The sequence below is a fragment of the Emydura macquarii genome, unplaced genomic scaffold (assembly GCF_026122565.2).
Source record: "Emydura macquarii macquarii isolate MOO-44397 ecotype Brisbane River unplaced genomic scaffold, CSIRO-AGI_Emac_v2 contig_2897, whole genome shotgun sequence".
NCBI classification, from domain to species: domain Eukaryota; kingdom Metazoa; phylum Chordata; order Testudines; family Chelidae; genus Emydura; species Emydura macquarii.
The window spans coordinates 59,934,477-59,959,301 of NW_027133034.1; the positions used below are offsets into that span (position 1 = coordinate 59,934,477).

The window sequence follows — 24,825 nt, forward strand, 5'->3', positions numbered from 1 at the left end:
GCTCAATGCTAGCACAGGTATTTCTCCTTAAACTGGGAATTACAACTGTAGCTTGAAGTGCAGACATACACTTAATGATCATGACTGTGTTGGTCAAGATCTGAACTAAAGAACATTCACACAGGTCAATTGTCTTGCTGAGGACTACTTGCTTGTGACAAAGGGATCATTTCACCAGCTGTATGCCACCAAGGGAATACTCTTGTTGAAAAGGAATTGCCTGCTGGCCAGTTCAGGTATAGCCAAGTGTAGAGTACACAGAACCTTGAATGAGGGCCCCATATTATTCTCCTGATCCAGTATTCACATGGCTTTCATGGAAAGCCAGTTGATACCAGAAAAAGAAAAGAGCTGGCTCAGCAGCATATTTTTATATATATAAAAAAATCTTATTTAATGAGCACTTACAAGAAAAGACTATAAACATTCCCCACTGAAGAATTGGGAGTTTTTAAAAAAAGAAGAACTCTATTTTAGTATGGGTTGTTGCTTTCCTGTGCTGCAAACAATCATGGAATGGATGACTTTCACAAACAGTGAAATAAAACATGGTCAGACAAGGATCTTTGAAATTAGGCAACTAATTTAAAGTATTTATATTACTTTATTCCGTATTGCTTTTAAATAAATCTTCAAGAATCTTACCTTTGTAATCCAAATTTTACAACCAAACACCAGAATTATCCAAATGGTGCAATCACATGGTTTCAATCAGACCTAGAAAATTTTCATTCAAGGCTGGCAAGAGGTTGCAACATTGACTGTGCTGTTTCAGTAGAGGCAGATGATAGCTGTTAGTAGTATTCCATGTGCTGCTGAAGCACTGATAACATTTTGCAAGTGACAGAGTGCCATGTACTCCCAACCGATGTGCTTCCCCATGTTGAATGTTGCAAATGCCAGGCCTCTCTGTAAAAGCAGCAATTTTAGTGCAGCCAGAAGAGCGGGAGTTTGTAACAATAACATTAAGTGCCACTAAGAAAATCAGAATAAGAGCATGCAGCGTTCAACATATTACTGAAGGAGGCCTGGTGGGATTTTGCAGCAGAAGCCTGACAGTAGCATAAAATATATCACAGAGACTCTCAATGAAAATGAGGGGGTGAGAAGTAGTACAAGTCACTGGAGCGAGCATCGGCAACATAAGAGTAAACCAACTGTCGTATTGTATATACCTTTTCATTAAAGTTGGAAACTTGGTGGTTAAACGGTCTAAATGGTTAAATGGTCTAAACCATTTGAAAAAACACCATCCCTACTGCCATCTATGGGCCAAATGCTGCTTCCATTACATGAATGAATTATAGCCCTGAGAGCATATGACACTACAGGAAACTATGTTCAATCCTACAGAAACTGAAGAAAAAATAAAGGCATGAACATATAGCAAAACCTAGGACAGTGTTATCTGCATAGCTCAGGCAGTAGGCATGTACAGTCCCATTCAGGACCAGGGGTTCTGACTCTGACCATAAGGCGGTAAGAGGGAACTGGAATGGCGTTGACCCGCACAGCCTCAGACGCACCATGTGGCCAATGCACATGCGGGTCAATAGACACTACTATGAACAGTTCTGGCTCACAGCACACATATGCACCACAGCGGGAATCCATATAGGTACCATCACTCAGAGAAGAACTAACAGCAAGGAGGGATCCTTCAAAAACCAAAAATCACATGCTGAAGATTCCAAAATAAATGGTATTACTTGACCAGAAATAGAGTTTTAGACATGTCAGTTCTTCCCTTTGTTCAAAACACTGGCTTTCCCCTTCCTCCCACTGGTTCCAAGGAAAAAAGGGCTGGTCAATTAAAAAAAATGTTACCCAAATGTGTCCAGAAATAATCAGCAGCTATGAGTTTCTCCATAAGTGAGATTAAAAAACTGTGCAAATATGCTCATTACAGAGGAAGGTAAGGTCTATGTAAGAGTACCCAAGTGTTAAATTAATAAAAATTGTGTATCATTGTTAAAATCAGAATATACTTCCAAGATTTTGGAACCCTGTTGCCACTACAGAACTAACTAGACAGATGCTTTACCCAGCTCTGGGATCTATAATCTCTCCCAATTTGTTTATTTTGTAGAGGGTTCCTGGTTTTGATGAAAAGGAGGAGTACAGACATCTCTAATGTTTTGGTTTCACAATGAAACATCTTCAGGCAAATGGTATCTTCAGCAAGGTGCTATTTTTATATTTCTGAAAAGATCCCTGATGTTTTGTTTAAGACCTTTGATAAACTAGATACTTCCTTTAAAGGAGTGTCTCTATTTGGGGCAGACCAGTGAGTACTGAACACAGTCCACAAAACCTTGTAGATTATCCCAGGCGACCCATGCTGTGATGGGGAGCTGTCCAGAGGCAGAAGCAGATCAGCTCTGGGCGATAGTCTGCACAGTGTGCATGGTAATGGGGAAGATCCCAGTACCAGGCAAAGTAGGCCTAATGGACCTGGCGGAGTAGACTGGGCCAGACGAGCCAGCAGTGTGCCAGTTGTCAAGACAGCTGTGGGCTCCAGCTTGTCTAGATGTTTTCTGCACCGTTTTCGATTTCTATGGAGTAAGTGCTTCTGTATCAGCACATGAATTCTCACCCAGGTTGGGGAGATAATGCTGTGGTTGGGGTCAGTCCTTCCTGGGGATTCCCCCCTGAGCCCATGGCTATGCTTTTTTATGAGCCCAATGGGTCTTCTATGGCACTACCAGTACTGCCAGTGTCATTCCAGCAGGAGACGGACACATTGCCGGTGCGGATGGGCATTCTAGTGGGTCAGACAGTGCCACTTCTGAGTGCGCATGCAGATGCATTCCCTCCTCCATGAGGGGTTTACAGAGTCTGAGTTCCCTAGCTTCACGGGTTTGTGCTGAGAAAGAATGGCAGATGGAGTACTCAGCAACAACATGGGTCTCAATCAGACAGTAGAGGCAGCGTTAGTGTTAGTCACTTATTGAGAAGAACCGTGGACAGGAAGCACAATTCTTAAACCCAACTTGTTGGGGGCATAGTCCCCTGGAATGGGTGGAACGCTCCAGATAGAGTCCAGCGATGGTAGACTAACTATCCTAACTTTTTAAATAACTAACTACCACAAAAACACTATGTACGATGAGAACGATGAAAAAATTCTAGTTACGGCATTATGAAGGCGAAAAAGAGGTTTTCTGACTCTGGCCATGTGACAGTAAGAGGGAACTGAGGAGGCATTGACCCACGCAGCCTCATAAAACCTCAGACGCAACTATGTGCACCACGTACGGCATGCGGGTCGACGGAGACTACTCCAAACAGTGGCGGCTCTGGCACATGGTGCACCCATGTATAGAATCCACATAGGGACCCGCACTATAAGAACTCCCACATTACTCTCAGTATGCTAACAGCTGCCGGTGACAAAACTGTTATCCATTTTACTGCTCATAATATGCAAAAAGGAAAGGCATATCACTGTTATGGCAAAACGTGCTACTTTTCTGTTATTTCTTGGAGCAGCTAGTCCTGGAAACAAGAGAAGCAATTCCTGATTTAGTTCTAAATGGAGCACAGGATCTGATCCAAGAGGTGAATATAGCTGAACTGCTTGGTAATAGTGACCATAACATAATAAAGTTTAACATCCTGGGGGAGTGGGCGCAACACCAAAGCAGTCCACTATGGTTGCATTTAATTTCAGAAAGGAGAAATACACAAAATGAGGAAGTTAAATAGAAATTAAAAAGTGCAGTGCCACAAGTGGAATCCCTACAAGCTGCACGGAAACTTTTTAAAACACACCATAATAGAAGCTTAGTTTAAATGTAGGCCCCAAATTAAACTTAGTAAGAGGACCAATAAAGTGTCATCTGTAATAGAAAGTAAGAGCCTGAGGCCTAGCATAACAGGCCAGGTATGAGGCCTGAGCTAAAGTAATAAAGCAAAGTTAGCAGAAGTCATGCTGTGAATGCTGGCAGACACAAAGTAACTGGCAAGAACAGCTGGTATTACAAATACACATTCCAAAAAACTACTAGGCACAAGCACATTTCAGAAAGGTACCAGGACATCCCAATACCCCAAAGATAACTAGGTCTTACTGACCTCTCCAAATTACACGATAATGGACAGAAATGTCTTGTTAATATAATGAATAGAGAAGTTTTGACTGAACATCCAGTACAAGGTAATAGGTGGTATCAAACCACATCAAAGGGTGGTACACCTTGCCACATCAGGAGGTGGTAACCACACTTCAATGGGGCAATACACAACTTGTTTGTATCAATGTATAAAAGAGGGTCTCAGACGAAGCGACTGTCTGGCCGAGTGAGGAACAAAGAGGCACACAACAGTAAGTGTATTTGTAGCACATATAGGGCACTTTCTGCTGTGTTGTATGACAACAAATCTGGCCGGATACCTTCATTGCTGAAAGGATCTGTGGTCTTATTGGATAATTCGACCACGGAGTGGTGTTTTGGTTACCTGTGCAGAGCTGGAACAGTATCCACATTGGGAGAACACACAAGCAAACAACTGACAACACCACCACGGCTAAACAAAAAAGTAAAAAGCAATTAAAGGCAAAAAGGCATCCTTTAAATAGTGGAAGTTAAATTCTATTGAGGAAAACAGAAAGGAGTATAAATTCTGGCAAGTGAAGTGTAAAAATAAAATTCGGAAGGCCAAAAAGAAAATGTGAAGAACAGCTAAACAAAGATTCAAAGTAACAGCAAAAAAATTTGCAAGTATATCAGTAGCAGGAAGACTTCTAAACAACCAGTGGGGCCACTGGATGATCGAGATATTAAAGGAGCACTCAAGGAAGATAATTAACTTAGTTTCTCCACAATGGGTTTATTTGCATTGGTATTCACAGCTGAGGATGCGAGATTCTCAAATCGGAGACATTCTTTTTTAGGTGACAAATCTGAGGGACTGTGCCAGATTGAGGTGTCAGCTGAGGTGGTTTTGGAACAAATTGATAAAATTAAAAATTAACTCCCCAGGTCCAAATGGTATCCACCCAAGAGTTACGAAGAAACTGAAATGTGAAATTGCAGAACTAACAACTGTGGTATGTAAACTTATTTAAATCAGTTTCTGTACCAGATGACTGAAGGATCGCTAATGTGAAGACAATTTTTAAAAAAGGCTCCAGAGGGAATCCCAGAAATTACAAGTAGGTAACCCTAACTTCAGTACCAGCAAACTGATTGAAACTATAGTAAAAACAGAATCAAACACATAGGTGAATACAATTTGATGAAGAAGAGTCAACATGGTTTTTGTAAAGGGAAATCAAGATCACCTAACCCACTATAATTCTTTGAGGGGATCGACAAGCATGTGGATAAGAGTGATCCAGTGGATATAGTGTACTACGGTTTTCAGAAAGCCTTTGAAAAGGTCCCTCAGCAAAAGCTCTTAAAAAAGTAAGCAGTAATGGGATAAGAGGGAAGGTCCTCTCCTGTACCAGTAACTGGTTAAAAGATAGGAAACAGGGTAGGAATAAAAGGTCAGTTTTCAGAATGGAGGGAGGTAAATAGTGGTGTTCCACAGGGGTCTGTACTGGGAGCAGTACTGTTCAATATATTCGTACATGATTTGGGAAAAGGGTAAACAGTGAGGTGGCAAAATTTGCAGACAATACAAAATTACTCAAGATAGTTCATTCCAAAACAGACTGCAAAGCATTACAAAGGGATCTCAGAAAACTGGGTGACTGAGCAACAAAATGGCAGATGAAATTCATTGTTGATAAATGCAAAGTAATGCATATTGGAAGACAATCCCCACTATACATATAAAATGAGGAGGTTAAATTAGTTATTACCACTCAAAGACCTTGGGAGTCAATGGGGATAGCTCTCTGAAAACTTCCACTCAATGTGCACTGGCAGTCAAAAATGCTAACAATGTTGGAATCATTAGGAAAGGAATAGACAAGACAGAAAATATATTGCTTCTATATAAAAATCTTGAATACTTCATGCAGATCTGCTCATCCCATCTCAAAAAAGATATATCAGAATTGGAAAGGATACAGAAAAGGGCAACAAAAATGATTAGGGGTATGGAAAAGCAGAGAGGAACAATTAATAAGACTGGGACTTTTCAAGCTGGAAAAGATGACTAAGGGGGAGTATGATAAAGATCTATAAAATCATAAGTGGTGTGGAGAAAATAAGTGTTATTTCCTCATAAAAATAGGGGCGTCAGCAAATGAAATTAATAGGCAGGAGGTTTACAACAAACAAGAAAATATTTCTTCACAAAATACCCAGTCAACCTGTGGAAATCTTTGCCAGAGGATGTTGTGAAGGCCAAGACTATAACAGGGTTAAAAAAAGAACTAGTTAAGTTCATGGAGGAGAAGTCCATCAATGGTTATTAGCCAGGATGGACAGGGATGCAGAAACCATGGTCTGAAGTGTCCCTAAGCCTCTGTTTGCCAGAAGCAGGGGATGGGCAACAGGAGATGGATCACTTGATGATTACCTGTTCTATTCATTCTCTCTGAAACACCTGGCATTGGCCACTGTCGGAAGACAGGATACTGCGCTAGACAGACCATTGGTCTGACCCAGTATGGCCATTCTTATGTTATGGATCTTAGATATATAAGCACAAAGGACACAGAAAGATGAATTGAATCCAGAGCATCATGAAAGCAATCTTGTCTGGCAGTTTAAGCTCAAGTTTTTTTGCACTGTAAAGCAGTGGTTCTCAACTAAATATTTGCCTAGTTTTACAACAGGCTATATAAAAAAAGCACTAGCGAAGTCTGTACAAACTAAAATTTCATACAAACAATGACTTGTTTATACTGCTATACACTGAAATACAAGTACAATATTTATATTTAATTGATTTATTTTATAATTTTATGGTTAAAATAGGAAAATAAGCCATTTTTCAGTAACAGTGTGCTCCAAACTTTTGTATTTTTATGACTGATTTTGTAAGCAAGTAGTTTAAGTGAGGGGAAACTTGGGGGTATGCAAGACAAATCAGATTCCTGAAAAAGGGGTACAGTCAGCAGGAAAGATTGAGAGCCACTGCTGTAAAGCAGCTGGAGAAAAAGGAGTGTAGACACTCAGTCTCACTTTTCTAGGGTATGTGGTCTTGATGTCAGCCTAAGTGGGGCCTTACCCACATGTTGAGTGCATACGCTAAGGGAGGAAAAATGGAAAAGGCTTGTTAAAATCAGGTTTGTGAGACGTTTGGAGGTAAAAAAAAAAAAAAAAAAGGCCCGAGACAGCTGTTCACTGGGTCAGGGCAATGTTCCTACTGCCCCTTAAAATTACCTACATCTAAGTCAATATGAAGACAAAACAACCTTTAACTTCCATTTTAAATCTTGATTTTACTGGGAGTTTTGCTATTTTAAGATAAAAGTTTTTAAAAGTCTCTGTGATTAGCTGTTTTGTTAAACAACTTGCTACAGTCAGACTCAGGAAGGATTCATTTACCTTTTGTTTTGTATGGCAATAGTGTGCTTAAGAGTATAGCATGTGATGTCCGGTATTTAGGTGACAGACTTCATGAATAGGAAGTGGATATTATAAAAGCCTACATCATAACAAAGTTAAGGTAAAAGCAATCAGAAATACATGACATGAGCCTCAAGTTTTTATTAATTATGTTTAGAAGCAGTCACCTGCAATAGCTCTTTACAGGCTAACATAACATGTCATCTGGTGCAGACAGTATTTTACCTTTGACATATTTGAAGCCAAAAGTTAAATTATTTTGCAATTACAATTTTAAATTTAAGTAAGCCCTATATAATGGAGTCTTCATTCTCAAAGCATCTTTTTGCAAATTTGTGTAGTTTACATATAGACTATGGACTTCTAAGTGATAACTTGGACTAATTGCTGGCTTCTTTTTAAAAACAAAAAATAACGGAAGAAATTAAGGGGAATTTCACACATTCTGCAACAAAGAATACTGGTGTTTGTAATATATTTTAAAGACTGGAAGTCTTGGTCCAGAACATACAAAACTTGTTAAAATGCTTTTCACAAAGTATACCAAAAGTAGCTATCAATTTATGGAACACTGTACATTTAGTAGATCTATATTTCTGATTGAACCACCACTTTTCAGTAACACCAACAGCTTCTTAAACATTTTAAGTTTGTTAACTAAATTCTTTACTGGCTAGTTATGTAAGTGCAACATCTGACACTTTACAAGTCTTTAAAAAACAAAAACTTTTGTATCAAAACCAAAATCTGTAACTCGGTACTGTTTTAGTCTTAATCCCACGACTCATCAGCTGCACTTGTAGTGTATGACATAGTAAGTCCTCCTGTGTTCATACTGTCTTTGCCTTGGTAAGTCTAGAAAATAAAGTTGATACTACTTGTAGTCATTTTAAATTATTTTTTATTTTAGAAGTTCATCTGTTTTAAACCAAGTCAAAGCTTTATAAAATCTTATCCTTACCATAACTATGTATACAATAGTAGAAAATTTGTTAGTGATTTCCCTTCTAGGATTGACCTCTCCCCTCCACAGTCAGATCTTTGGGCTGTGCCTGCCCCCCCCCCACAAATAAAGGCAGCTCAGATTTGTCCACAGGATTATGGGGTTTGGCCATGCCCGTTTTGCCATTAGACCAGATAAATGCTCACAAAGTTATATGGAAACACTAAATTCCTGGGTTCAAGCACCTCCCCACTGCAATCCAAACAGAATATTTGACATTTCCAGGTCTGGTCTGTAGCAAATAGGTCTATTCTTGGCTATTCCCACCTTTAAAGGATGCTGTTCAGGAACTAGTCATTGACAGACCACTCAAGGTCACCTGAAAATTGCCTACTGAGCTGATCCTCTATGACATTCTGTAAATCTGGTAGATACAGAGCTACTTGGTGGGATTTGATGATTGCACCAATTCCAAAGAGTAAAAGCTTTTTGATAAAGGGACAGAGGAGAACGACAAACCATTGCAGTTGTGTTGCCTGTGATTACTTGACTTGTTGATCCATGCAGCAAGGTTAGACAACTATTATGCACACGAGGTAAGTGGCTCCAAGTTCTAGACTGTTTACCTGGAGGTGACTTTCCAGGTGAATGCAGCAGCCTTATGTCTGAGGGTGATCTATATGAAAATTTCTCAGGCAACCTGTACCCTCATGTCCACATCATACCTGCTGGGTACATATACTGATTTCAGTCATACTTGCATGGATTTTAGGTGAAGTCTGATATGTGGTGTGAGAAGTATGGAAGTCTGAGACATGCTTTTACAGATGTCTGTGGGTGAGAGCATGCAGATGGCTGATTAGGTCTACCAAGGTCTCAAACCTTTCCTGCAGCAGATAAATTCTTGCTGTTCTCAGATCTAATCTGGCTCCTATTAATTTTATCCTTTAGATCAGCAACAGTGCAGACTTCTCTATTGAGCCCAAGACCTAGATATGAGAACTTTCTTTTCACACAAATGGAATTATTCACAAATTGTGGTGATCTTCCTTGAATGACCCAATCGTCAAGATACATGTATACTGGCTCTTTTGTCATCTCCTTGGGTAAGCTGCCATGACAACTAAATATTTGAATACCCTCGGTGCTGCTGAAAGGCCAAAAGAAAGGTTTCTGTACTGGTAGTGGAATGCTTCTACTTTGAATCGGACATATCTCCTATACGTTTGGGTGAATTCAATATGTGAAAGAACCAAAAAACTGTCCTGGATACCTGGGAATAGAATTATTGAGGCCTCAGGTACCAGTCTAAATTTCAAATTTGAAATAGCTCCAGATCAGCTCGACGACAACATCAAACTTGCTGCTGTGAGGCTGATATGGGGTGTGAAGTAGAGGAAGAAGAGGCAGAGGACCACTTGTGTTTCTTCCTTGGCAGCTTCAATTCCCTTTGTGGATTATAGTAGATAGAGGGCCTCCATCTGGTGAAGTGTTGGGATCTGGCCTATCTTATCTCAAGAGCTGACATGTAGGTTCCAAACATGCGAGGCATGGCTCTTAATCTGAAAGAATGAAGGGTTTCATCAGAAGGCACCTTGAACAGATCACAACGTTCAAATGGGAAGTCCTCAATCATTGTTTGGACCTTTTTGTATTCCTGAATATTGACACCTGGAACCTTGCATTTGGGCAACAGAAGTGACCATTCAGTATGTCACTGCATCAGAAGTATCTAAACACAATATTCACACCACTAGCTGTCCATCAGATACAATGAATTTCAGCTCCTCTCTATGTTCAGCTAGTCTGTTCTCAGTAGTGGCAAATGACAGAACACGGAGCAATGGTCTCAAGCTGCAGTGGAGAAGTCTAGGTAGGATATTAGGAAAATCTTTTTCACTAGGAAGTAGTGAAGCACTGGAATGGGTTACCTAGGGAGGTGGTGGAATCTCCATCCTTAGAGGTTTTTAAGGCCTGGCTTGACAAAGCCCAGGCTGCGATAATTTAGTTAGGATTAGTCCTGCTTTAAGCAAGGGGTTGGACTAGATGACCTCCTGAGGTCTCATCCATCCCTAGTCGTTCTATAAACGGCAACACCTTGTCCCAAGTGAGATAACATTTTGACAGAATGCCTGGTGATTTGAGATATGCATCTGTAGACTCAAAGATCCAGTTATTTAGGATGGAAGATCTTCCTGTCAAATAAATCTGTCTTGCTGGGTCTTTTTCTCTTGGAGTCATTTTTGGAAACTTTTGTTGTTTGTATTGTAACCCTTACCAGTAATCCAGGGAATGGGTGGATATAGAAATATTCAAACTCCTTGGCAAGGAAACTTGATAACGTCTACTTGATTTTTAGATGTGCATGCCACATGTTTTGGAGGATGAAGGGGGGAAGAGGAGAAGGGTCTGCCACAATTTTATGGCAAACCTTGCAAGCATGGAGGACTGTAGGATTTTGCAGACTTTTTCTTGCACTACCTCAAAGATCTTCAAGGTGTCTGCCATATGATGTAAAAGGTGTTGAAAGATTAAAAAAAATCATACAGTTAGCTAGAAGTAGAAGGAACTCACTGTCCTATTCTTGTTGGTGTAGGCTGTGGAACAGACTCTTGATTAGATTCATGTCACTGTGCAGGGGAGGTAGACTGAACTCTAGAGGGAGCCAGGAGAAGGCATCCTAACTAGCTGCATGCTCAAAATAGGCCAGTAAGGCCCATTTAGAGTGAGAGCTAGGTAAACAGACAGAGCATACCTCCCTGCTGTGTTCAGAAGGGAAGCAAGAAAACAAATACTCTTCCTCTAAGTGGGGACAACTCTGACTGGTATCCTAGAGTGTTCTTGAATCCCCATCACAATCTAAGCAGAAGCATTCATCAATACTGTGGCAAACAGTTTTCTAATGGCAAACAAGAGCAACAAGGGTGATTCTTTCTGAAAAGCAAATCAGCCTACTTGCATTTCTATCTTGCTTCAGTCTCTTATCTGTTATACTGTTATCTGTATACTGTGGTGTCCCAGATGTACTTCCCCACCCTGCAGGGCTGGTATCTGGTCAAAACTGAGGCAATACCCTATCATGTGGGCTACCCACTTACAGCAACTAAGGGCCTTCATTATTCTAGGTAGTACCTTCACTTTCCCTTGCATCTGTTGTTGGGAGTGGTTCCAAGCCCTTAAAAGGAACCACATAAACTAACATACAGTCTTGCTAATGGAGTAATCCCTGTTTGTGAGACCAGAAGATCTAGTAGCTGCAAGTAAAAATAACGCTATTACATGCTGTATCTTTTAAAAACTCTGCTATATTGGGATGACAGTGGCTCTCTTCTTAGGGGTCCCAAATAAGGCTGATAATCATGAGCGGTAAAGAATAAGAAAGCTCTTCCTTAAATCATATATTCATGTGTTTGGAGCACCATAGAGGGATTTTGGTTTGCTTCCTGAGAAGTCCACAAGCATGGTGTTTTGATTAAAAATGTTGTCTAAAGAAATTTCTCACTCAATACTTCTGTGAACACCCTGAAACAGAGACTGAAGGGTAATATTTTATATTGGTAATGGTGAATTTCATGAGAAAAACTGAAAAAATTGCTTTTAACAAGAGCCACACGGAACATGCAGTTTTTGCCAGATTCACTGACATTAGCAGGACTTCTTAAAAAAAACAAAAACAAAAACAAAAACCAGCAGATATCTGGCAGCAATAGTAAAGGCCGAAACTACATTCTGAATTTTTTCTTCATTGGCTTGTCATTCACAACTTTTAAAACTATGTTAGACTACAGAGTATGGACGTAGGCATCTTTTGAGTGACAGGTTCTTTTCCTTGACTCTAAAAGGGAAATATCTTTCAGGATTGTTTGAGGTTTCCTGATTTCTTAAGGATGGAAAGGAGATGAAGAGATGTGGAGGAGCTTGAAGCTGCAGGGAGTGTAGCATAGGTACCATCTTCTGTATCCACCTATCTGAAGTTGATTGGAACCAAGTGTTGAGAGATGGGACATCCTCCTAAAGCTTTTTCTGGATGAAGATTTGATTGTGGAAGTAAGGAATTTGATCTGTTTTCTGGTTTTATTGCACATCATACTACATGAAATATATATATAAACTAGAGAAAGTGAAGGAGAACATCCCTAAAAGATATCAGTCCTTCCACTGGTGAACAAAGGAGACCCTGGAGCTTTTCCTTTAGAAGTGACTGAACTAGGAGTTTGAGGGGATTTTTGGACTTACCTCTTAGGAAACCTTCCTTATTCAGTGTGGTTTGCTAAGCCCTAAGAGATAAAGAGGCCTGGTCCCCATCCCTGTAATGACATCACTAAGGGCATCCCAGAAGATGTGGGATAACAGGGAGGCCCCAACAGTCCATGATCAGAACAATGGGAGAGCTTCTTTTTCATGGCTCCCGAGGTGCTCTCCAATCAGCTCTTTTGATTTCCTTTTTTGGCCTGCTCAGCCATGATCAGGGAATGAGCAGATGTAAGCAAGTCACAAGAGCTGAACTCAATTGGTCAACAAAATCCAAGAAATTCTGGCCCCAAAAGAAAAAAAATGGGAGAAAAATGGATTTTGGCCACTGCTGCCCCAAAGTTATGTTATGAAAACTACTATAATAATGGATGAGGTGGGAACACTGAACCACTACTTTGTTTCACAGCTGGAAGTAGAAAATCTAATGAAAGGGTGAAATGGAAGGTGGCCAATGGAAGGAGTCTCGTGGACAAGTCTGAACTGCCCCCAGTATTCCTAGAAAGACAGGCATAGCCCAGAGATGTCAGGATCCAGAATATGTTCTACAATGGCTTTTCAGCATGATCATGGAATTATTTTGCTCCCATCAGTACCATGTTTGGATAAACAGCACGGACAAAGTGCTCACTTCTAAATATAATCCCTTTCCAGCTCAGACTGGCAAACAGGTGAGCCACACAAAAGCAACTCAATGAAACTCAGCATGCACATTCTTCATGGAGGGCAGATGCAACACTTCCACAAATGTAGGTACTGCTGCTACTAAATTAGTAGCTTCAGTATAGTTAAGTGTCAAAGAGCAGGGGAAAGAGAAACAACTAAGAAAAAACCATGAGGACACTGGGCAAAACTGGGCAGTGAAACAAAGAATGAAAATCCCTCCACACCCAAATGGCACTGCCAGTTAACACACAAAGTTGCCTTGAGAAAGGTAGACGCACACTTCTGGATATCATAGAAACAATTGGAAAACTTGACTGTTTCCTCAAAGGTAAAAAAATCATCAAAAAGAGCCTCTAAATAGGGAAACATTTTTTGGTATTAACATTTATGTCCAAAACTATTCTTGAAGAGACCTCCCCTTCCAAATGTGGAATTTAAGTTCAGCCTCTTTTGACAACTCCCGAGATCTGGCTATAATTCAGATGTGTCTACCTTTACTTTTTCTCATCTCTGAAGTCTACACACATTGCTAACAATTCTTATTTCAAGAGCCATCTGAACCAGACTGTCCCAGACACTCAAACTACAATATTAAAGAACACATGAAAGAAATTTTAAACTGACATAGACCTAGTTTATAAAAATTTTCCAAAAACAAATTCCACTTCTTTGCTCCAAACTCACCTTTCTAGTATCAACAGATGCAAAGATATTTCCTCTTGGATTGCTAAAGCCAGTTCCATAAGCACTAAAAGCAATTTCTTCCAGCCATGATGGAACTTCCTGCTGAGCCTACAGAAGAAAAATTGTAAGTTTAAATACGGAACGACTGCCAAATTACTTATTAAGAATTTTTCAAGTGGATCACAGGACTAATGGCTAGTTCACACATTAAAATGAAGTCTTAGTGGTATATGAAATAAGAACATATTTAAGTTTGAAAAACTTGGCAACATACATCTGAAAGCACTTTCACCAGAGGTTGGGCTATATGGCTGTCTGAAATCGAATCAAAGAAAGAAATCGCTTTGCCAATGTTCCCACAGCGTCCAGTTCGCCCAATCCGGTGAACATATTCATCAATAGTGGAAGGAAGATCAAAATTAATAACATGTTGAACATTTTCAATATCCAGGCCTCTTGCAGCTACTGATGTAGCAACAAGAACAGGACATTTTCCAGAGCGAAAGTCCCGAAGAGCCTCTTCTCGCTCTCTCTGTTCCCGATCACTGTAAACAAAGAAAGTATTTGTTAGAACAGATTGTTCTCTAAAGGCAAGCGAAAGCTACAGGTTAAGATACTGCAAGTTAAAGATCAACATGCTATGTACGGCAAGACACATGGACAATACTGTATTTAAGAATAAAGAATGCTTTAAATTATATCTGTTTTACTTCTCAATAAAATGTTGCCAATTTGAACTATTAAAATACACAGAAGGGATGCTTAACTTTTACTTCTGAAGGTGCATTAAGCTATACAGACCCCTGCATGCTGTTTTCATAGAAGCCCTTACTTCTGGCCTGGGAGTGCAGTGATCATAGGAGCACTCTTGCAAAATGGCTAGGGGACACACATGCAGTGGGTGGAAGAAGGGGTATGAAGTAAACAGCCAGAAAAGACATGTGAAGGAGAAAAGATGACATCTTGGAAACTGCAAATCAGTTTTGTGCTTTGAGACACAAAAGTCCTATAGTTGTACTAAAGTTGCTTCAGTATATATTTGCAATATTATGCTGCTTCAATATACTGCGGTGACAAAAAGCTGTGCCTAAGACTATACATATCTGGTCAAGCATCACACTACTACACTATTTCTTCCAACCATAGCCAAGAAAATTTCTGCCAGCTTCTTGATACTAGAGCCCCAAGGAAGAGGACGTCAGTGATCCCAGATGAATGCTCCCTCTTGACCACTCACTACGCTGCTGTAAGTAAGGGAACCCATCTGCTGGGTCCCTGGGTATTTTATGCTTCCAGAGGCTGAATGGAGCCCAGCTACTGCCCCAAGTCTTGGGGTCTAGGCACACAGAGCCTTGTAGATACACTCAGGTCACAGACCCTTTGCCTAGAACACCTAATGAGAACTGGAACCTGCTGTCCAGCTGCCTAGCCCCTGGGTTAAGGTCTGACCCTTCAGACTCCTCCATAGCTTAAAACACACCTTCTCTAAGACATTCACCCTAAGGTGTTAGCCTTCTGGGTTACAATTTAACCATCTCAGGAGGCCCTAGTAATTGTAAAGCATAACATAGGTGCACTGCAAAAGATTCTAAACACCACTGCTTTCAGCTAAGAAAGCACAGATAATTTAGAAAACAGCAAACATCCTAGATGCCCCTCACTAGCTCACCTCTCCCTTGGAAATCCTCAGGGGGACCGTGTGTTCAGGAACATAGGCAGGGTCCCCCTGCCTCATTAGGTGCCTACATATTAGGCTGCTTCTCCACCTTGTGCTGGAAAAAATAGGTCACCCTGAATAGATCAGCTCCTCCCTTTTTTATAATCATCCAGTCTCCTCTGTCACGTGACTCCATCAGGTGACCATAGCACCCTACAAGGTGACTTTATTGCTTCAGCAACCTCCCCCGAGTTCAGACTTAAAAGAATGGTTTGCCCTGGGAGCAGCCATTTGCCATTTAGATGATGACCAAAGTTCAAATAGTTAAACCTAATTAACCCTTTGTTTCGGAATTTCAGTCTAACATGGAGGCAACAGCACAAGAGAGACAACTAGCCCCACATTCAAAATGGAGTCTGAAGCTTGGTAAAGACACAGTCAGCCTGACAGAGTTCATAAATTGTATCTATTCCCCAAATAGTCACAGAGGAGATTTGAAGACATTTTCCTGCAGTTCACAGAAGTAGATAGAACAGTTAGTGGGAGGCCAATGAACGGTGCAGGACTCACCCTTAAGCTCTTGGCCTTCCACAGCTAACATTTTGACATCTTGATTAACACTATTTATATATGCTAGACCCAAGAAATAGGGTTTATATCTGCATTTCTTTTTCATCCAAATCAAAGAACAGAAAGTGGTCAGGTGACTAGAACATAAAAACAGATGCAGAAGATCAACTCTCTAGCAATTTAGTATTGTCCAATGACCTTTAATCATGGGAAGAAGTCAGCCATAATGGAAATAAGGTAAGAGGGCAAAACTGAAATAGAAGGAATAGAGCATAACAACTGAGGAGGAAGACAAGATAAAGAGTTATCATAGGGCAAATATTTCTGCCAAAGGCTGCAATGGCTTAATTTATAATGGCTAATTAACTTGTTACTGAACCAAATGGCCACTTTAGATTTTATTCTTATGATATGTCTTCTAAGCTCAGGTTGTAGTAGATCTGAAAGAACCTGTGATGTCCTCTGGGATAGTTTGCATGACACAAATGCAAGCTGTAGTTCAGATGTGGGCAATGTTTTGTTCTCAGTTATAGAGGTGTAAACTAAAAAGGACTCCTTTGAGGCCGATTATTTACATAAGTATTAAATTAGAGCAAAATTTGACCTTGGGTTCTATATGCACACCCTTTTTGAATCTGTGGGGAAGTAAAACAGGACACATCTGAAAAGCCCAGATGTCTTAATGTATATTTTGAGTGCTTTGTTTATTTCCAGACAGTGTGTCATTTTTCTGTGTGTCGAGGTAGAGAGCAGAAAGGCTGAAGATCTCTATATTGGGTTCTATAGTAAACTGTATTGCTCCTCAGGATGAATTCTTACATTGCCCTACATAAAAATGCATTATGGTGATTTGGTAAATAAGCATCAAGAAATTCTTGGCCCACTTTATAGCCCTTTAGTCCCCACCACCATTTTAACATCTTTTTTCAAGACTGAATTCAAGATTGGTAGTTCCTGAAATCTGTAAATCACTTGGTCTGTTTCTAAATTCATGCACAGTGATGAGGATACAGATTAAATGGGACAGATTAAAATAGGATTGGGCATTTGACCTGTCTAAATATAACTGGTCAACTGACCAGTCAAACATACGTCAAATATCGAATAACGTCAAATATTTTAAAACACTAAATTATTAGATCAATAATAGTAACAAAAAATGAGCAAGACTAAGATCGTCAGTAGGCTTAGCATTAGATACTTATGCTTAATTACAAAAAAAGTTACTTAAGTTATTTTAACTTTAAAAAATGCAAACAATGAAGTTTTAAAAGAAAACTTTTTAGCCATTTATATTCGCATTTAAAAGTGAATTTTATTCAAGACCCAACAGTTACAAAAGAAAAGAAAAATGAAATTAATCAGAAATAAAAAACAGCAACTATAAAAAATTTAATTGTAAAGACGCGTATGTTAGGTAGGCAGCAGGCCACCTCTCCAAACAACTCAATAGCTGTACATCTTTTCTCTGTTTTTGGGGGAGACATTTAATGACTGAACCCTCTTCTCTCTTCCTCACTTCGAGTTAATTTCTGTAAGTTTGTCTAGTCAGTTTTGACTCAACTTTCAAGATGGAGAATGCATCTTTAAACTTGTTTAATGTGCTTTGTAAACCACCATGTACAATGAGGGCCTGGTTTACAAATAAAGGCATATATACAGTGTTTGTTCTAGAAGATTCTAGCCAATTAAGATGCTCAGCTTCCAATTAGTTCACATTTTCCCTAACGTGTGGCATTATCATGTAGTAAAGTGAGTGATCAAGACATTTAAGCAAGTTTCCTAACAGATGGCACCACAATGCAACAAAAAAGGTAGGTCCCCACATACACCAGGGCATTTTTGCTGGAATATTTGACCATTGTCAAACAGGCAGTCAAATTGACAGTTTTTCCAAGCCTAGACTAGAAGCACCTTCCCTTCAGACTTGATCTGTGCTCTATGCCTGCTTTAAGGTAGGTTCTTTGTTCCTGCTCTTTTTACTTTAAGGTTTCTTGTTGGTTATACTGCAAAGCTGCTCCAGACCCATGATAACTCTTCCTATCATTGTCGGGGGGATTCTCAGCATCTGAGCTTCGGATTTTATTTAAAACCACACAAATCCTCCTTCTGCTGAGATTTGTCTTAAGAATCTGAAGATTGGCACATTTCCTGCGCTGCTTAGGCTTTTTTTTTTCTTGTATTTTGTCTTTAAGGAATTCTTTGTACCCAAAGATAGATGAACTAGCTATCAATAAAACAGAAATTCTAAAACTGCTATGAATAATTCCTAAAGAGGCAGGAACTGTTGACCAGAAATTGATGGGATAGGTCTTAAGACCTTCACTATTCCTGAGAAAAATCTAGCTGTAACTGCTGGAAAAGAAACTAACCCTGGAAGTGTCCACAGACACAGCAACTCACAAGAGAACTTTAACACTGGGTGCGGCGTGAACAGAGATATTAGGTCACTGAAAATTTGGAAAGAAGAATGTGGGAAACAGGAAAAGTAAAAGGCATTAAAGGTAATATATGTAGTTATATTCTGTACTTCAGTGATTCAAGAATCCAAACCACTGCCCCCAACTCCATTTTTATTTGTTTGGCTACAAATCTAGCTACCTGAGCCTTTTAGCTCTGTAAGCCACCAATATGAATTTGACCCAGGCTGCTACTGCCTGAAAGTACTCCTGGGGGAATTCGGTGCCACTGTGCATGTGCAGAATTCATGTCCCTCCCAGTTGTTTTTTTTTCTACAGAAAATACATTCTGCTGGAGAGATGTTGCAGTTACACCTTTCACCCCCCAGGGGTGCTGTGGTGCAGCAGGCCAGAGAGAGAGAGAGAGAGAGAGAGAGGCTGCATTCCTCCGATGCTGAGGCCCACAGGGCCATTGGGGGGGGGGGGGGGAATGGACAGAGCAGGGCACCTGGGGCTGCTGGGGGAAATCACACAGACTAGGGTTCAGAAGGGCTAGGGGGGGGGCGGAGGGGCAGAGGCATAGGAACTAGTGAGGTGACAGCACTAAGCCAGGGCTAAATGATAATGGGGATGCAGTGACACATGGAAATGAGGGAAATGGGGTGGCTGAGTAGAGTACAGGGGCACATGGGGGAGGGGAGGCAGGGACACGTGCTTGACTGAATGGGAAAGGCTAGGGGTTAGTCAGGGTCTGCAAGGGGAAGGCTTCTCAAATCCCTAACAATGTCTCCCCCCTCAAAAAAATATGTTCCATACTTCTCCCACACATACCCAACAACCCTCCAAGGTTCACTCACAGGCTCCTTCCTAGTAATTACTTCCCACTCCTCCGTAACCCCTAACTCCCCCAAGCATTTGCACTGGAAAGGGTGCAGGAAATAAGTTTCTGTATTGTAGTTTAAATGAATTACTCAAAGTTCAGTATTAATATGCCTAGTAAGGAATCTATTTGTCAAAACATTTCCTGATTTTTTTGTTGTCTATATTGTTACAGACATACTTGCTGACAGGTATTTTGAAATCAATTACCAAAATTATTGAAACTGGTGTGATTATATTGTGTTATTTTGACAAATATGCAGAATTTTGCAAAATTTTAAAATATTGTGCACAGAATTTAATTTTTTGGAGCAGAATTCCCCCAGAAGTACTGAAAGATAATCATACGAGGAGTTTTTGAGGACCTATAAAATTAGCTGGTTCTCACTCCAGGCTCTGGAGGACATTGCTCTGCATTAAAAATGCCACCATCATAATTGACAATCTTGACAGAAGCCAAGGATTGAATGTGTAACACAACAACACTATCCTTTCATCATGGAGGTAGGTGAGAATCCAAGTATATTTGAGGCGGAAACTTACCCCTCTATTGCTCATGCTGTATAGTATCTCTAGGCAGGCCAAAACACAGCCACAGAGCCAGAAAATAAGAGCCAAATTCCATGAGCTTCCAAAAACAGGGAAATGAAGATAAACGAGAAAAAAAAATCCAGAAGCCAGAGTAGCAAAAAGCAGATGGTAAAAAATATATATTATTGCTCTCACTCTCTCATGTATTCCTACTCCATCTCTCTTATCATGTGCTTTTACTTAACATGGGAAGTGAATGCTAGGGCTGGAAAAAACAACTCCAAATAATTGTGCTCCCCCTCTATGTGCTTTCATTGCACTACCATTGCCTGAATTAAAGCACACCACACATGGAAGTTAAGAAGTTGTCCATGTTCCCTCCAGGGAGAGACACATCTAACTTGGTATAGTCTGTAGGCTTTAATCTGACCAGTTCTGGTTTCTTATTTCTGCAGATAAACAGGCCTTGAGTCTCAAGGCCTGAGTCTGGAACCTTTCAAGAGCTTTAATTTCAAATTAAGCCAATATATTGAGCCAGACAAAGCAATTTGGCCAAATAAAGTATTCTATGATGTGACAGTTTGAAATATTGTGTAGTTAGAGTTGTTTCAAAGTTTACTTAATAAAACCACGTTTTCATGATACAGTGTAAAAAGCTAAACAAACAAGTTGTAACTCTGTCATTCAAGTTTCATTAAAAAGTCAACACAATTTTCTCAGTTTATAAAACTATATTTATATAATGAAAATGGCCACAGCATTAAGGATTAGATGGAATCTGACCTCAATTACTATAATGCACAAAGATGGGAAATCACAGGAGAGCACCCCACTAGTGCAGTATACAAGGAAAACTACATTGTACATGTTATATGTACAATTTATCCCAGGGAAACAACTGAAAAATATTAGGCATTTTAGCAATAGGAGCAGAATTCCCCACCCCAATTTTAGCACTGAGAATCAGAATCCTGGTTCCAAGTGTTTTGGTCCAATATTCATTTTGCTCAAGACATGAGTTTAACAAAAGAAGTAATTTAAAATATTTAAATAAACTATAGCACAGCAAAAGTGTTTATTCAGTAAAACACTTACCCATGAATACTGGTGGTTGCTATTTTTTCTTGACAAAGGAAGGTTGCAATGAAATCTGCTTTTTTCTTTGTTTCCACAAACACCATGGTTCGCTCATCTCCTGCAACAGATTAAAGAGACTATCTGGTAAAGGGGGACATTACAGACTTACCATAGTCTCAAAAGCACTAATGTGTTTTATCATTTATACCATGCATATGTTGCCATAATTTAAATAGATTAAGAGTTTAAGGACACTAGGGGCTAATATGATCTTGTTTCCCCCTCCTGCACAACGGGCCATAGAATTTCACCCAGTAATTCCTGCATCAAGCCAATACCTTTGAGATAAAATGTTCTATATTGCATTCTCCAATTCCCTAGGCCCCATGATCCAATATCTGCAGCTTCTTTCCTATCATCCTACCCTTTGCTCAACAATAGTAATAAGGGAGGTAACGCTATTCTATTGGCACTAGAAGCACAGCCCACAGTTTTTGAAACCTTTCTGTAGGCTTATTACTGATCTTATTTTAAAATAGCTACATGCAAAAATATATGCTCTCAAAGCAAGATCAGGATTATTTAAAAAGAACTTTCAAATACAATTATTCTGGGGGGTGGAAGTGAGTTCTATGAAGTACCAAAAGGGTCAAAGTGAAGCTGATTTTGTCTGTCCATCCAGCCATGTACTTATATGGCCTCCATTGTAGTGCCTGAGGGCCTTCAGAGATGGAGAAAAAATATTTTCATGTATACAGTCAAAGGAAGTCAGAGCTTAATACTAGAACACCTCATTAGTTAGCACACTCAATAACAGGACAACAGTACCGACCCACTTCTCAGCAAAGATTTAATAGGACATGTGTTGAGGTCTAACATTTAGTAAGAATGTATTACATTTACAAGACTCAGAACACAACATTTAAGAATGTACTATGAAGTAACACATAACTGAACTACACCTACTAATTAGATAAAATCAATTTTATGATAGAGGTATTTGATTATATCTTTATTTTACATTTCTGGAAATGGACAATAATCTGGAAATTGGGATGTTCTTGCTTTGGATAGCTTTCCCGATTAACTGACAGAAAAAGATGGTTACTTACCTTGTAACTGTTGTTCTTTGAGATGTGTTGCATTCCATTCTAGGTGTGTGCTCGGCTCCATGCACAGTTACCAGAAGCTTTTTCCCCTTAGCAGTATCCGTAGGGCTGGCTGTGGCGCCTTCTGTAGTCCTGCAAATATGCTGCGGTACATGAGGCACTGCTAGTCCTATGCCCCCTCAGTTTCTTCTTGCTGACAACTTGACAGCGGGGACGGGAGGGGTGGTGTCAAGGAATGGACATGAGCAACATCTTGAAGAACAATAGTTACAAGGTAAGTAATCATCTTTTCTTCTTTGAGTGCTTGCTCATATCGATTCTATTCTAGGTGACACCCAAGCAATACCTTGAAGGTGGGATTGGAGTTCATCGGTGAGCCATCTGCAGCATTGCTCTGCCGATGCTGGTATCATCACATGCTTGCTGAACGATGGCGTAATGGGAGGCGAAAGTGTGCACGGAGGACCAGATAACAGCTTTGTGTATGTGCTGAGTGGGCACCTGCGCCAAAAACGGCACCGCTGAAGCCTGAGCCCTGGTAGAATGGATCGTGACTGTCTCCCCCCCCCCGCCCCGGGAGAGGCACCTTTGCCTGTTTGTAGCAGAACCTAATACAGGAGATTATCCATAAGGAGATTCGTTGCACTGAAACAAGTGAGCCTTTCATCCTGTTGGCCACTGCCAAGAAGAGTTACGTGGACTTGTGGAACGACTTCATCCACTCTATGTAAAACGACAGGGCCCTCTAGACATCAAACGTATGCCAATGGTGTTCCTCATCCAAGGCATGGGGTTTCAGAAAGAAAATAGATAGAAAAATATCCTGATGAAAATGAAATTGGGACACTACCTTGGGCAAGAAGACTGGGTGAGGCTGCAACCAGACCATATCCTTATAGAAAACCGTATACAGCGGTTCTGAGGTAAGTGCCCTAAACTCAGACACCCTTCTAACTGAGGTGATCGCTACCAGGAAGGCCACCTTCAAGGATAGCAACAAGGGACAGGAAAGCTAAAGGCTCGAATAGGGCCCATGAGTCTAGCGAGCACAAAATCTAGATCCCATGGAGGAAGTGGATCCCTAACCTGAGCCCAGAGCCTCTCTATACCCTTCAGGAACCTGACTGCCATATCATGGGGAAAAAATGACTTCCCATGGATCAGGGGGTGAAAAACAGAAAAAGCCACCAGATGCACCTTCAGTGAGACAAAAGCTAGGCCCTGCAGCTAAAAGGTGCAACAGGTAGCCTAAAATCATTTGGATCGAGGCCTGCTGGGCCGAGACTCCCCGGAACACCACCCAGCAGGTGAACCGTGTACAGTTGGCTAGGTATGATGTTCTAGTGGAAGGTTTACTGCTACACATTAAAACCTGATACACCTGAGACGAACAAGTTTGTTCCTCTAGGGTCAACCACGGAGCCTCCAAGCCATCAGGTGCAGAGATTTCAGATGCAGCAACTGTCCCCGGTCCTGGGAGAGGAGACTGTGCCAGCGAGGTAACTCTAGCAAGGGGGCAATAGACAACTCCAGCAGTATCGTAAACCAATGGTGCCATGGCCAGGTGGGTGCTATGAAAATGACATACACCTTGTCCCTCTTGATTTTCAACAGAACCTTGTGGATTAACGGTATAGGCAGGAAGGCATACATAAGGGCTCCTGATAAAAGAAGACAGGCATCGGACAGATCCTGTTTTGTCCAGCCCGCGAATGGAGCAGAAATGACTGCACTTCTCGTTCAGCTCAGATGCAAAGAGGTCCATTTGGGGAGACCCCCACATCTGGAAGATCATGTCGACCACCTACGGGTGGAGCGACTATTCATGGCAGGGTAAGAAGGACCTGCTGAGGCAGTCCACTGTGGTGTTCTTTATACCAGGAAGGTGGGAAGCCACCAGATGCATAATGTGTTGTATTGCAAAGTATCATAGGTGCACTGCTTTCCAGACAGGGCTGGGGAGCAGGCCCTGCCCTGTTTATTGATGTAATACACTGTGGCCGTCCTGTCCATCAAAACTTGGACCACCTTGCCCTTCAGGAGGGGGAGGAACACCCTGCACACCAACCGCATCGCCCTGAGCTCCTTGATGTTTATGTGCAGTCCTTGTTCCCACTCCGACCAGGTCCCTTGTGTACTGTGGCTGGAGCTAATATGCACCCCGCCCACCCCAGGTCCGAGGCACCTGATGGAAGCATGACCAAGGGAACCAGGTCTTCGAAGGGTATCCCCCACATGACTGCCTGGGGGTCCAGCCACCAGTCTAGGGAGGAGAGGACCTGTGGGTGCACTGTGACCACTCTGTCCAGGGAATGCCTCCTTGGGGCATACATCAAGGCTAGCCAGGACTGGAGCTATCTGAGCTTTAGACGTGTGTGGCATACCACATACATGCAAGCCGCCATGTGACCCAACAGCTGCAAGCAGGCCCTTGCCATTGTAAGGGGGTAGGCGCAGAGGTGCCTGATAAGGCTCGACATGGCTTCAAACCAAGGCTGCGGCAGCAAAGCCCTGGCCTGTGTAGAGTCAAGAATGGCCCCAATGAACTCTATTTGCTGCACTGGCATGAGTATGGACTTCTGTTCGT

General features: G+C 41.0%; 1 protein-coding gene across 2 annotated transcripts in view; it reads right to left on the bottom strand.

The window, feature by feature from the left end:
* Positions 1-7,598: 7,598 nt before the first annotated feature.
* DDX4 (DEAD-box helicase 4) overlaps positions 7,599-24,825 on the bottom strand; it is a 101,978-nt gene continuing 84,751 nt past the window's right edge. For both annotated transcript variants that reach the window (XM_067568845.1, XM_067568846.1), the window contains exons 17-20: positions 21,148-21,247; positions 14,291-14,561; positions 14,017-14,124; positions 7,599-8,327 (exon numbers count right to left, since the gene is read on the bottom strand). In XM_067568845.1, coding sequence (XP_067424946.1) covers positions 8,244-8,327; positions 14,017-14,124; positions 14,291-14,561; positions 21,148-21,247 — 563 coding nt within the window. In that variant the 3' untranslated portion in view covers positions 7,599-8,243. The remainder of the gene's footprint in view (positions 8,328-14,016; positions 14,125-14,290; positions 14,562-21,147; positions 21,248-24,825) is intronic.